Raw genomic sequence first — 14,693 nt, 5'->3', positions numbered from 1 at the left:
GCATATATCCTTTGCTTAATGCATATAAAAATACATGTTATTACAATAGTCACTATCCCAAAGGTGACATTATCAAGCTCTCCACTTCCCTGTACCATGCAATACTGACATTCCCACATGCCATTTTTAACATTGATTAAATATGATCAACAAAGGTGTCTTTGTAGCACATGATAATTCCCACTCAAACATAAACCTTTGTCAGAGGCAATATTGCCCTCACATTCCCTCATTATGGCAAACAAGAATGTAGTCATGGTTCTGAGTTGCACAGGTGATGACTGAGGACTGCAGGTTGTGACTGTCAAAGGAACATGTGATGGTGGATCATTTTAAGTGTAGATTGTATATACTTGACAATGTGCATTTTATGTGTGTTACAATGTTACACTATGATCAGAGTCTGACCAGAACGAAGGAGGTGTAGGCCCCAGCAATAAAAAGTGCCACAGTCCAAAACTGAGGGCATATAACCAGAGTAACATGAATATTCGTCATAAAGTTACTCAGGATTTAGGTTGCCAAAGTTCCTGTGTGACAACATATGATAGAACTGCATTGAACACACATATTGTAGAAAACATGAGATATGCAGACATTAGCCACATTGACCATGTGCGCTCAGTTACATATTTGCGATAGACATAACAAACCCCATTAAACAAGAGATATGACACAACACTTTCAATTCACAGGTGAAGGAATAAACTAGGGACAACAACTTACCGCTGTTTTGCTGTTCATGCCTCCAGCTTAGTGTGGTGGTCCAGCCAAACTGTTCTATGGACCTCCCTGTGCAATTGGCAGAGCCTGGGATAGATAACACACATGCCGATGGGAGGATACTTTCAACATATCATGTTCCTTCAGGCATGTCCAGTGTTATAGGTCATCCCAGCACTTGCGCAGTCCATGGCTTGACAGGCTTGTACTACCAATGCACGGACGCAGGTACAGATGTCTCTGCATGCTGTACTGATTAAATTGGCATAAAGTGCCCCATATAGCTGAAAATATTTTTTAAAGACTGTCCATTATTGTCAATCCCCAGTCATTTTAGAGGTTTCTGGAATGAAAGGAGCATCAGAGTGAAGAAGGATTGTGCTCTGCTCTTAGAACTACTGAAGAATGGACTTAGTTCCTCGTCTTGTATGTAAGTTCCTGTTTATTGCGGTTTGCAGACATCTCTGCTGTTTTTGTACATAATTCTCAGCCTCTGCTTCATAGTTCTTCATCTACGAAGCGCAGGCAGAGAACTTCGTCTCATTCAAGTAGTTTTATTAAAGTGTTCGATGTAAATATGTAAAGTAGTTCACGTGTGCTGTAGGTGTGGTAGATTCATGATTGCAGATTCCCCCATCTCAGTACATTCACAGATGTGTTGAAAGGAAAGTAGAGTTGGAACTCCTATGTGTTCTTCATTTGTTTGACTATATTACTGCTGTGTGCTCTTGCGATTTGTATTTTTTTGTAACACATTATATTTCCATAATTTAATTAAAACATAATTACATTTATATTTGTATTCCTATATTTTTTCTATAAAAACAATTGTATCCATATTTTTCCGTTTGTAATGTTAGTGTTATTCCTTGACTCCATATGAATCCCTTGCAGTACCTCTGAGTGGTCATGTGTGGAATATGACTTACTTCAAGGCTTGACTGGAGTACATTTGAGCCTGTTTGGGCAGTCGCACTACTGGAGTAAACGTGGATATAAGAGCTTATTTTTTGAAGGTGTGTTTTTGTATTTGCATCCTCCTCCCTCTGGCCCACCCTGATCTTCCCTTTTACTCCACTCACTTTATAATAAATATCCCCCATTTTCCAGCCACTTTTCCTTACTCCTCCCACATTTACACCCAACTCGTAGATGTACATGTGCAGAGTTCTCCACACTCATTGCTGAGAAGTCTGCACAAAAAAGGTAGGAGTGGCGTAGGTGGAGACCTCCGTCTATACCTTCTCGAATAGCATCTGTATGTGTTTTACTATTATAGAAGTACTACTTTACCACTCTAGAATGCTTTTGTGAATATTCCCTAGCTGCACAAAGAGGACTGTGGAACATTGTGTGACTGGTCACAGTCAATCTGAATTAATGAGGGAGGGAAGGAAGGAAGTATTTCGGGTGTGAAACCATGATTTAATAAAAAATGTTGATTTTAGAAAAATAAGGGAATGTGCAGAAAGAAAGCAAAGATCATGTAAGTGATGCATTGATTTAAGTTAGGGTGCATAGTAGTTAAATGCGAAACAGCGATATGGAGAGAGTAAAAAAACCCGGATTGGTCCAAAGGAAACTTTGATGTATTTTAAACCCAAGGTTGTTGGTAGGGTGGGTTTAATTACTGTCAAATTCGAAGATGTATGTGTTTGGAACAAGAGAAGGTTGCTGGGCATTCGGTTGGAGAGAAAAGGAAAGGAAGCAAGAGTGACTGATGAGGCTGGTGCGAAGAAAGATAAACAATGTTTAGAAAGATACAAGTAGAGTGCATGCATCTGAGGAAAATGCAAGTCAAATCACAATTAGTCATGCACATTTCACAGCTATGCCCATCCCATTATCACTTTCATTCTTTACAAGTCAAATAAGGACCTTATCAACTACCTACAAATCAATTCTGAAATGTGAAGTATGGATTAACTATTCATTAACTTGGAGACATACTAATAATAAAGACTTTAAACAAATAACAATAATTTATATTCCACACATCAGAAACAGAGTTGTCTACTTGCAATATAAACTGTGAACCAACCTCAATATTATTCATTTTACTACCATTGATAGGATGAAGCGGAGTTGGTCCTGCTGGAATTCATAATTAGGACTAGAAGATTACAAACATATTTCTGGTATGGAGGTCTCAACTCACAACTCATTGAGGTATTCTTCGGGCAAACTCAGACACGACTACACAACTAGGTAAAGGTGGTCGAATCTCTCTTTCACAGGGGAGCCACTTTCAGGTTATGAATAATGAAATGGTGGACTTCAACAACATCCCTCATAGCTTACCTTGGGGAGTACTTGTCTTTGATCTTTTTAGCATGTTCCTAAAAATTGATGGGAAAACAATTATTAAAAAAACAGTTTTACTATCACAACATAATAACAAGCATTTGCAATGCAATAGGTCTCGCATTTACAAAAGTTTAAGCTATTGGCATTGTTCATGACAATGCCTTTTTTATCTATTTTATAAAACAAACACATAAATAAATGCCATTATCATTTAAAATGCCAATAGCTAGTGTTGCATTATTATTAGCAATGCCAACTGCTCACACTTTTATAATGCGAGACCTATTGCATTGCAAATGCTTGCTCCATAGTAAGGATAATCCCCAGGACACACGTGGTAAAAGGCTCTGATTCTCGCAGTCCAGTTACCCCGGTTTATTCTGGGATTCCTGCAGAACATCCCATAAGAACAAAGATGTAAACTGATGTAAACTTATGTGCTAAAATGAAATGCTTCTGCTTATTAAAAAAAATACACTTTTAAATTTTGAAGAGACTTTAGCATATGTTTATATGATGTGTGTTGCACAATTTCCATTGCAAATATTATCATGGTTCAGCTCGTGCACGGGCTTTTAAACGCAAGCCACAACTTCGGCTAGCTTCAATCTGCCTGTTAATTTGTTTCCTCGCCCACCTCACTCTGGTCTAGGTACTGTGAGGCGGGCGTAGGAACCAGAGAAACAGGCAATGTGTGGCAGGGTCGCCATCGCCCGTGGCGTCTCTGAGAAAGGGATTGAGGTTTAGTTCTAAATAAAACGCACGAATTCGTGCTGCCTTCTGTGCTTTTATTTCACAAGCTAAAGCAGCTGCATGACCACGGATCAAGAATAAATGCGCAGCGAGGCTTTTTATTATTACGAACATTGTGAAGAAAACGCCTGCTGAGAGGTGTCCAATCAGGGTAGTGCTTTATCTCGCAAGCAAAGAGAAAGGCAGCAGCGGATAAATATCGATGTGAAAAATACAGAGCGCGTCGAAATATGAACGCACTTGGAATTCGCAGAAGCCAGTAAATTGTCCCTCCCAGAGTCGGCGAAAAGAAAAGACAAGCGCGCACTGTTCTGGTGGGGGTAAGAGAGACTCAGCTCAAGGCCAGTACACCAAATACGCCAGTATATGCCAATATACTCCCAAGAGTCAAGGAGACAAAGCTTCTAAACCTCTCAAACCACTTGTGCCCCAGTTGTTACCTGGACATTGTGTCTAGCAGTGTCTAATAGAAGAAAGAGAGACTCTTAGTTGTTAATCTCCTGTACCAGCTATTAGCACCTGTATAAATTCGGCGCACTGGAATAAGGAAAGAAGGTGAAGAGGAGCTCTTGCCTATTTTTTCCTATCCCCCTGTCTTTGCATTGGAGGGAAAAGACTCCTTTATTGCACCATTGTTTGCTATTGCCCCTGTTCCATACGTGCTGTCTGTTGCTCACAGTCCCTGTCCTCATCTACTTCGTAAGCCCTTCAGTTCTCATTATTGAAGCAGTATTGAAGAAGAATCTTTAAGCATATCAACGTTAAGTGGCAGCAGTAGTGACAATTTTGATAGCTCTAAAGCCGGGGGGGGGGAGGGCAGGAGAAAGAAGAAACAGTTGGTAACGGAGGAAGGGCGGAAGAGAGAGAAACAGAGAGAAGCAGAGGGAGACAAGGAGAGAGGCAAGGTGGTGAGAAGGTTTTGCACTTACGGAGGCTTCTAAGTTTTGTCAAGGGGAATCCTCTCAGCAGTACTCTACGCTCTCTGATCTTTGCTATTTGCTGTAGACTAAGGAAGATAGAAGAAGATGTCGGTAGTCTTAAAGGCAGTGACAAAATTGCGGAATAAACAATCTAAGGCTGGGACAGGAAAGGATTTTTTAAAATCCGGTCAATCACCATCAACGCCAGTTTTAGCACCCAAAGGTGCTAGGAGAGGAAGAAGGAATGCTCAGTAAAGAATGGATTTAAAAGTTAAAGCGCTAGCATTGGCTGAGAAAAATAAATTACCAGGACAGAGTGATTTTGACAAAACTTTGGAGGAGGAGGAGGATGAAGAAGAGGAGACTATCTGATCTCTCAGCTGATTTCAGTATGTTGGCTGTGGGTGGGGAAGAAAAGGGTGGAGTAGAGGATGCATCGAGCAGAGAGAACGACAGCTTGGCAAATTCAAAACAATATCCTCTCTTCGGCAGGCCCCCCACGATACGGGGAAAACCTACTAGCACGCCGCAGCCGAATCAGGAAGAGCAAAAGGCGGAAGGTGAAATATACCTACAGGATATGCAGGGACAGAAAACACTACTCATCTCTGTCCATGTACATGCCCCTCCAGCCCCATAGTCCATACCGAGATTACACTCAGGGCTAGAATCTATAGAAGTGAGTACAGCCATTCATGGGATATCACCATTGATTAGTCAGCCGCTGATTAAAATAGCTGAAAATCCCCAACCTCAAACTCAACCGACACTGCAAAAGACATTGCAAAAGGAAGTTGGTAAAGAGATACTCTTAGACGATTTGGATTATATGCCTGAATTAGAATTACAATTAGAGTCAGAAAAGGAAAAAGAAAAGGAGACACTCCTTGCCTCAAGAGTCAACGTAACCCTGGGTAAAAGAGCAGAGCAAAACACTTTAATACAAGAAATGCTTACAACTATTTTGCAGGAAGTACGAGACCTGAAGGCTTCGCAAGCATTCGAAATATCACAGCTGCATAATAGGTTAACAAAGATGGAGGAAAGTCTAGGTATTTTACCAAGAAGGGTTACTGAGGCGGAGGTCCGTGTCTCAGCCCTGGAAGACAACATCGTTATTATGCAAAAAGATCTCCAGGTGTTGAATAAGAGCAAGAGCCAGATGGAATTGAAGCTACAAGATTTAGAGCATTATAACAGGAGATCCAATCTGCGCCTTGTGGGGATAGCAGAGGGATTGGAAGGTGCGGAAACGGTGAAATGGACTGAATTCCTGTAGAAAAAGGAAATACCTGAATTACAAGGAGACCTCACAATTACGAGAGCCCATAGGGTACCTGCACATAAACCCGTGAATCCTAAATACCCTCGAACCATCCTAATCAATTTTTCTGACTATAGAATTAAAGAACAAATCTTAAATGTGGCAATATCAAGGAGATCATTCAATACCAATGACATTAAAAGATTTAAAATCTTTTCTGACATGTCAGCAGCCTCCGCCCATAGACATAAGGATTTTGTCAAAATGATTGACTCTTTTAAAGGTAAAGGAGCACAGGCGATGATTGTGCAGCAATCCAAATTGAGAGTCATAGCCAAAGGAAAATTGGTTATCTTCACAGAGATACTTGAGGCTCAAAATCTTTTGGATGCTCTCATAGTTGCATGAAGAAAAAAGGGGGAAAAAGGACTATGTGGCTGTTGTAGGCCAAAAGACTGAGTTGTTATAAAAATGTTCTTTTTTTTTTTTTTCTCCTCTTGAGGGGTGGACGTGAAGTGAATCAGGGGACGCAACAGGATGCAACAAGATGGCATCCATTAGGAAGAGGGAGGAAGAGGAAAGGATAGTGGAACGGGTTAGGGTTTCTCTTCTTATGGGGAGGGTGGGATGGGGGGTGATGGGGGTGAAGCAGCCAGAAAAAGAGAGTTCATAGACGGAAATGTTTTATTTTTATATTTTTCGAATACGTTAAGGAAAAGGATCCATAATGTTGCTAGGGAATGAAGCTGTCTTGTATAGCTGTTATATTGCACATGTTGTACATATTGCACATATTGCACATTGCACATTGGATATTGCACTTTATTGCACTTCAGTGTTTACCTTCCATAATTGATATAAATCGTACTGTAGTATATTGTTTTGAGTGGCCTAATAGCTACCCGATTTGCACTTTAATAGCTTTTTGCAAAATTGATACAAACTGTACTGTAATATGCTGGTCTAGATGCGCGATTTGCACTTTATTGTAGGATTTGCACAATTGTTATATTAGGCATGGCAGCCCTGCGCAATTTGCACAATTCAATGGCCTGTATTTTAGCATATAACTCAGCTCGTTATGGTTTTATCGGGAGAAGAGATCTAACGATTAAGCGGTTACTTACTTATGTACCTTGCATATTTGCATAAAAAATTTCATTTAGAAAAGCATTTTTGTACATATAGCACATATCGCACTTTAGATGAGACTCCCTGGGGCGCATGGATAAAGCAGGTTGCATTATGAATAGGAATAAACTCTCAATTTGATCATTGAATGTCAATGGCTTAAATAATAGGCGTAAAACTGGTGCCATAGAAAGTTGGTTAAAAAGTCACCACCCAGATGTAATTTTCTTACAAGAGACACATTTTCGAACTTTAGCAGATTCTAGTAAGATGTTTAAAAACTGGGCGGGTTTTTATTGCTCGGCTGTGTCAGGGACAGCTTAGAAGGGTGTGAGCATCTATATAGGCAAGCATATCCAATTTCATGTTGAAGCATCTAATTCAGATATGAGGGGCAGATGGACATTCTTGCATGGGAAAATAAATCATACAAGCGTGATACTTGCTACAATCTATGCACCAGCTGTAGATGACCCGCTCCCCATTTTGCAGTTAAAACAAGCACTGACAGGTATACCTGGTCAGATTATATGGGGAGGGGATTTTAACTATTTGCAAAACCCTGTGGTGGATTCTACAAAAAAAGATTGAAGGCAAAATAAACCACAAGTATGTATTGCATTACTGAGCTGTAAGATAGATTTAGATATTTTAGACTATTGGCAACTCAACAATCCGACTAAACGTGAGTACTCTTGCTATTCAGCAAAGTATGACTCATCATCAAGGCTTGATTTTTATCTAACTTCCCATAATCTGGAAGTCAGTAAATATGAGCATATAGCGAATGCCTTCTCTGATCATGTCCTCATTAAGATGGAAACTCTTTTAGGGAAGATAGATGAACAAGTATCAAGAAGGTGGTATTTTAATAAACTTAACTTAGCAGATGAGCAATGGTGCGTAGATTTAGGGAAGGAGATCGTCTCCTTCTTCTCTATAAACAAAGATTCTGCCCCAATTAACATAATATGGGATGCTTTTATGGCTACACTGAGAGGCATAATTACCTCAAAAGAGATACCAAAACAAAAAGCTAAGAAGGAGGAAAGAATGGCAATAGAAAATAGTCTAGCCTATGCAAATCAAGAATACTCCAGAAATAGGACTTCAAATAATAGGCAAGAAGTACTGAATGCAAAAATAAGAATGAGGGAATTTTATTATGACTTAGGAGATAGGGCAAGCAGACTATATCTTCAGACAAGTTATGAAGATAGCGAGTACACTGGAAGATTGCTAGCTTGGCAAGCAAAGGAAGAACAAGTTCGAAACAGAATCGAATATATTCAGGACAAAGTAACTAAAACTTGCGTAAAAACTACGCCGCTAATAGGCGAGGTGTTTCTTAGACATTATAAAGACATATATCAGACATCCCAGCAGGTCTCTCTAGAAATAATTGATGAATTTCTACGGGAATTGCCAATTCCAACTTTGGAAAATAATCTTAAAGAGCTGCTGCTAGCCGAATTTACGAAGGAAGAATTAGATGCGGTTATCAGCTCTTTGCCTCATTGCAAAGCCACTGGAGAGGATGGCATTCCCGCATAATTTTTTTAAGCATTTTCTACTGTACTCTGCCCCGAATTTTTAAAACTTGCTAATTATTTATTACTAGGGGGTGACCCACCTGCATCTTTTCGTACGGCAGTAGTGGTCAGTATTCTAAAAAAAGATAAAGATAGTGAAAATGTGAACTCTTATAGACCAATACGCCTTTTAAATACGGATTACAAAATGTTTACTAAACTCCTTGCCAATAAGCTAAATAAGATGGTGGGATCCCTTATTGGGACAGATCAGTGCGGCTTTGTAGCAGGGAGACAGCTGTATAACCTTGGTGCCTGTCCTGCGCCTAAGGAGGTAGTTCGCAACCTGGGTTTCTACATGGACAATCAACTGTCCATGCGGGCCCAGGTTAACCATGTGGTCAGTTCCTGTTTTGGAATTATGCGCACTCTGCGGAGAGTTTTTAAATGGATCCCCCTGGAGGCAAGAAAACCGCTGCTTCAAGGTCTGATTACCAACCGAATAGATTATGGAAATGCACTTCTGCTATCCATAAATGAATCCTTTTTAAACAAGCTCCAGGTGTTACAAAATATTGCGGCTAAGATGATTTTAAATCTCCCCCAACGAACCTCCTCTGCTCCATGTCTCAGAGCCTTGCATTGGCTCCCAGTAAAAAAGCGCATACTTTTTAAGGTTCTATGCCTTACCCATAAATATCTTTATGGAAATAAACCACAGTACTGGGCCAGTAAACTCTGCTGGTACAAGCCTCAGAGGGCACTGCGGTCAAGTGCTGAGTCCCTGCTCACCCCTTTCAGAGTTTATACCACTAGGCAGGGTGGTAGATCCTTTTCACACTTAGCTCCGTTTTTCTGGAACAAGTTGCCACACAATCTGCGGTCCATCCCCGTCCTTAGGTGTTTTCGTAGCAAACTCAAAACCTGGCTGTTTGATCAGTAATCCCACTCTACCTCTGCCTCCTTGCTTCCAGCCGCTGCAAGCGCCATGAGACTCTTCGGAGTGATATGTTTGCGCTATAGAAGTTTTGTTGACTTGACTTGATAATAATACAAATCTTTTATTAGAGGCACTAGATTTTTTTAATATCAATAAGGTTAAAGCGCAGATTTGGTTTTTAGATGCCGAAAAAGCATTCGATCTTGTTTCTTGAAATAATCTTTTTACAATTTTAGAAAATTTTGGCTTCCCAAATGAGATTATTTTTTTATTGAAACAACTCTATACAAACTCACAGGCCCACATTTTAATCAACTCTGTTAATATAGGGACATGCCAAATAAGGAATATGCTACTTACCAGTATGCATCTGTTCTTGGCATGTAGAGCTGCAGATCTTCACACTTTTGCATAGATCGCCATCTGGTGTTGGGCCCGGATGTTTGCAGTTTGTTTTTCCTCTTGGAAAGTCTTTGGAAGTCACGAGGTCGGTGACTCCTCCTTTGGATCGTATTGTGCATGGGCTTCGGCTCCATCCTCAGATTGTTTTTCGCCAGCAGGGTAAGATGGAGCGTAGTAACAACAGTGAAGAAACCCATGTGTGTTGTATCTAAATAAGATACACTGGAACAGATACAGGTAGCCGGGGAGGCGGGTGGGCGTGTGTAGATCTGCAGCTCTACATGCCAAGAACAGATGCATACTGGTAAGTAGCATATTCCGTTCGAGGCATATGAGCTGCAGATTACACACTTTTGCATAGACTATATAGCAGTTCCCAACCTTAGCGGCAACCACCGGTATATGTTGCAGTGGTTTGAAATAATGTTTTTAGTACAGCCTGGCCCACACTAGCTTGTTGCTTGGTTTGCACATCTACACAATAGTGTTTAGTGAAAGTGTGCGGTGTTGACCATGTAGCTGCTTTGCAGATATCATCTAATTGGATGTTCCCTAGAAAAGCCATGGAAGTCCCGATCTTCCGTGTAGAATGGGCTTTAAGGGGAACGGATAGCGTTCGTTTTGCCTTGTGGTAGCAAATCTGGATACATTTCACAATCCACCTAGCTATCCCTGATTTTGAGATGGGGTTGCCCTTGTGTGGTGGAGAGAAAGAGACAAATAGTTGTTAGGTCTTTCTGAAAGGTTGTGTTCTTTGGATATAGTAAAGTAAGGCTCGTTTAACATCTAGCGTGTGTAGAGCCCTTTCTGCAACAGTCTGAGGTTGCGAGACAAATACTGGTAATTCTACAGATTGGTTTAGGTGACAAGGGGAAATGACTTTAGGTAGGAATTTTGGGTTGGTACGGAGAACAACCTTGTTCTGGTGCATTTGAAGAAAAGGTTCTTGTATGGTAAGTGCTTGTATCTCACTGACCCTTCTAAGGGAAGTGATGGCTACAAGGAAAGCTGTGTTCCATGTGAGGAATTGCAGTTCGCATTTATGCAAAGGTTCGAAGGGAGGCCCCGTCAGCCTTGTGAGAACGATATTTAAGTTCCACACAGGTGAGGGTGGTACTCTGGGGGGAATTATTCTTTTGAGGCCTTCCATGAAGGCTTTAATGGCAGGTACTCTGAAAAGTGATAGGTGCTGCCTGTTTTGTAGGTAAGCTGCAATTGCTGCGAGGTGGAGCCAAATGGAGGTATAGGCTAGATTACACCTTTGTAGGTGGAGTAAGTAGCATATGATGTGTTGTATAGACACGTCTAGAGGATTGATTGTGTTGTTATGGCAATAAACAACAAATCTTTTCCACTTGACAGCGTAGCAGGTTCTAGTAGTAGGGCGTCTAGCTTCTCTGATGACGTTCATACAGTCAGAGGGAAGGTTTAGGTATCCGAATTCTAAGATTTCAGGAGCCAGATCGCAAGGTTGAGCTGAGCTGGGTCCGGGTGCCTGATCTCTCCATGGTTCTGGGTTAGGAGGCATGGTGAGAGGTGTAGCTTTTGGTGTGGTACTACCGAGAGTTCCAGCAGCGTGGTGTACCACGGTTGTCTGGCCCATGTTGGAGCTACTAGGATCAGTGTGAGGGAATGCTGTTGTAGCTTTCGCACCACTAATGGAATTAGTGGGAGAGGTGGAAAAGAGTACGCAAATTTGCCTGACCAGTTCATCCATATCGCATTTCCTTTGGACAATGGGTGTGGGTATCTGGCGGCGAAGCTTGGGCATTTTTTGCTTTCGTGGGTGGCGAAGAGGTCTATCTGTGGATGCCCCCACATTTGAAAGAACGGGTGAAGAACCTGCGGGTGAAGTTCCCACTCGTGGATCTGTTGCGTCTGTCTGCTGAGCAGATTTGCCATGGTGTTTTGGACTCCTGGGACATGTTGGGCTAGGAGAAAGATTTTGTGTGGGATTGCCCATCTCCATATGCTCTGTGCTAATTGAGAGAGCTGTGGAGAGTGTGTGCCGCCTTGTTTTTTAATATAATACATGGCAGTCATGTTGTCTGTGCGAATGAGGACTGCCTTGCCTGAAATCCGTGGTTGAAAGGATTTTAGGGCTAGAAAGATTGCTAGTAACTCCAGATGGTTGATATGGAGTAACTGTTGTTGAGGCGTCCATGTGCCCTGCACTGTGAGGTGTAATAGGTGAGCTCCCCAGCCGGAGAGCGATGCGTCCGTTGTTAGTATTATCTGGGCAACCGTGTCCAGGAACGGTCGACCTTTGGAAAGGTTTGTGGTGTTCCACCACTGCAGAGAGCGATGGGTACGACCGTCTACCAACATCAGATGTGTCAGTTGCCACTGGGCCTGGTTCCATTGGCGCGCTAAGCACTCTTGGACTGGACGCATCTGGAGTCTTGCGTGAGGCACTATGAAAGTGCAAGAGGCCATCATCCCTATCAGTTGCATAAACACTCTTGCTGGAAGGGAGTGTTGAAGTACGAATTTTTGTTGCAACGCCGGAATGCTTGCAATCCTGGCCGGATTGGGGTAGGCTATTGCTTTTGAGGTGTCTATGGTGGCACCGAGGTATTGTTTTATGTGGGATGGTGTTAGCTGCGACTTTTGGTGGTTCACTGTGAAGCCTAGTTGGTGAAGTAGTTGGATTGTAGTGGCGGTGTGGTGTACACATTGGTTGTATGAAGTAGCTTTTATCAGCCAGTCGTCCAAGTATGGGAAGACGTGAATGTGCTGTCTTCTGAGGTGTGCCGCCACTACCGCTAGGCACTTGGTGAATACCCGTGGTGCTGTTGTGACTCCGAATGGGAGCACCTTGAACTGGTAGTGTTGTCCGTCCACTACAAATCTAAGGTACTTTTTGTGAGCATGATGTACTGGAATGTGGAAGTATGCGTCTTTCAAGTCCAGTGTGGTGAGAAAGTCGTTCTGGGAGAGGAGCGGAAGCACCTGCTGAAGCGTTACCATGTGAAAATGGCCTCAGTGTATGTATGTGTTTAGGGGCCGGAGATCTAGAATAGGTCGTAGAGTCTCGTCCCTTTTTGGTATTAGAAAATATAGGGAGTAGACCCCTAAATTTTGCTGATTGACAGGAGCGTGTTCTATTGCCTGTTCTTGCAGGAGGGAGATTACCTCCTGCTTTAGTAATGTGGAATGTTCTTGTGACATTGGGCGTTGCCTGGGTGGAATGTTTGGGGGGGTAGATGTTAATTCCAGGCAGTATCCTGACCGAATAATTTGGGTCACCCATTTGTCTGAGGTGATGGTCTCCCAGACATGAAGGAAATTTTGAAGTCTGCCCCTGACCGAAGTGGGATGGCCTGGAGGGAGCGGGGGGAAGTCATTGGGTAGGCGGTGTGGCAGAGCGGGCGGTATTTGTTTTGCCTCTGCCTTTATTCTTGTTGCCCCTATAGCCGCCTCTTTGATAACCCCTTGTGAAGGTGGACTGAGTGGGGGATTTGTAGGAAGTGGACGCGTTATCTGAGGAGTAGCCTCTAGATGTACTCCGAAAGGAAGAGCGGCGAAAAGAGCGCCTAGGAGGGTGTGACTGTAGGGCTCCCATGGACTTCGCCGTATCCGTGTCCTTCTTAATTTTTTCGAGGGCCTCATCTACCTTTGGGCCGAATAGGTGTTCCTGGTCAAAGGGATAATTAAGGATGGAGGCTTGTACCTCTGGTTTAAATCCTGATATTCTTAGCCAAGCATGGCGACGGAGGAGGACGCTAGTATTAACCCCTTCGCTGCAGCGGACATTCCGCTGCAGCGCTGGGGGGGGCAGGGGGGCAGCGCGGTGGGCCTGTGCTCATGACGGAGCCGCTCCGTCATGAGCCACAGTTGAGCTGTGCTCATGACGGAACGGTTCCGTCATGACTCCGCCCATTTGCGTTGTCCCCTCGCACAGGCGGGGAAACAGAGCCGCGCAGGCGGAGCGGCCGCCAACAGGATTGTCATGACGGAACCGTTCCGTCATGAGCACACGGCAACCGTGGCTCATGACGGAACGGTTCCGTCATGAGCGGGGAAGGGGTTAATGGCCCTGGAGGCTGTGTCTGCTGCATCTAAGGCACAGTATAGAGGTGTTAGTGATTGTCTTACCCTCTTGAATTTATTCATTGGCCCTAGTTTTATATTTTTCAGGGAGGTGGTGCATTATGTTTTCCAATTCATCATAATGTGCCCTATCATATCTGGCCAATAGCGCTTGGGTGTTGGCTATACGCCATATATTGGCTGCCTGTGACGCAGTGCGCTTTCCTGATGCGTCCAGTAGCTTTGACTCTTTGTCAGGTGGTGGTGCTTCGCCTGACGCCTGGGAATTTGTTCTTTTTCGTGCAGTGGAAAACACTAGGGAATCTAGGGGCGCTGGCCCTTTGATATAGGCGGGATCTGTGAGGGCAGCTTTGTATTTTTTTTCTATGCGTGGGTTAATGACCCTGGCCCTAACTGGGTCTTTAAAAACCTCTGGCGCATGCTTTACCACCCCCTTAAGCATAGGTAGTATGGAGGTAGACCTATGTGTGGTATCAAATGTGTCGAGGAGGAAATCCTCCTCCACTGGGTCAGTGTGCAGCTCTACCCCGTGATAGTGTGCCGCCCTTTGAAGTAGATGGTGGAACCCTAATGAGTCTTCCAGTGGAGATGGCCTGGAAGGGTAAAGGTCATCTTGTGGGACGTCGGCGATATCTGGGTTATTGTAGTCGTCCCATGGGTCTGGGGAT

The 14,693-nt window shown here is 43.1% G+C and overlaps 1 protein-coding gene across 5 annotated transcripts in view; it reads right to left on the bottom strand.

The window, feature by feature from the left end:
* Positions 1-14,693, bottom strand: part of PHF11 (PHD finger protein 11) — a 438,587-nt gene that overhangs the window by 230,368 nt on the left and 193,526 nt on the right. For all 5 annotated transcript variants that reach the window (XM_085621915.1, XM_085621916.1, XM_085621912.1 and 2 more), the window contains exon 8: positions 3,025-3,062. In XM_085621915.1, the coding sequence (XP_085478041.1) occupies positions 3,025-3,062 (38 nt within the window). The remainder of the gene's footprint in view (positions 1-3,024; positions 3,063-14,693) is intronic.

This window comes from Triturus cristatus, chromosome 8 (assembly GCF_964204655.1).
Source record: "Triturus cristatus chromosome 8, aTriCri1.1, whole genome shotgun sequence".
NCBI lineage: Eukaryota > Metazoa > Chordata > Amphibia > Caudata > Salamandridae > Triturus > Triturus cristatus.
Note: the sequence above shows the minus strand (reverse complement) of the source record. Positions and strands in the feature narration are given on the sequence as shown.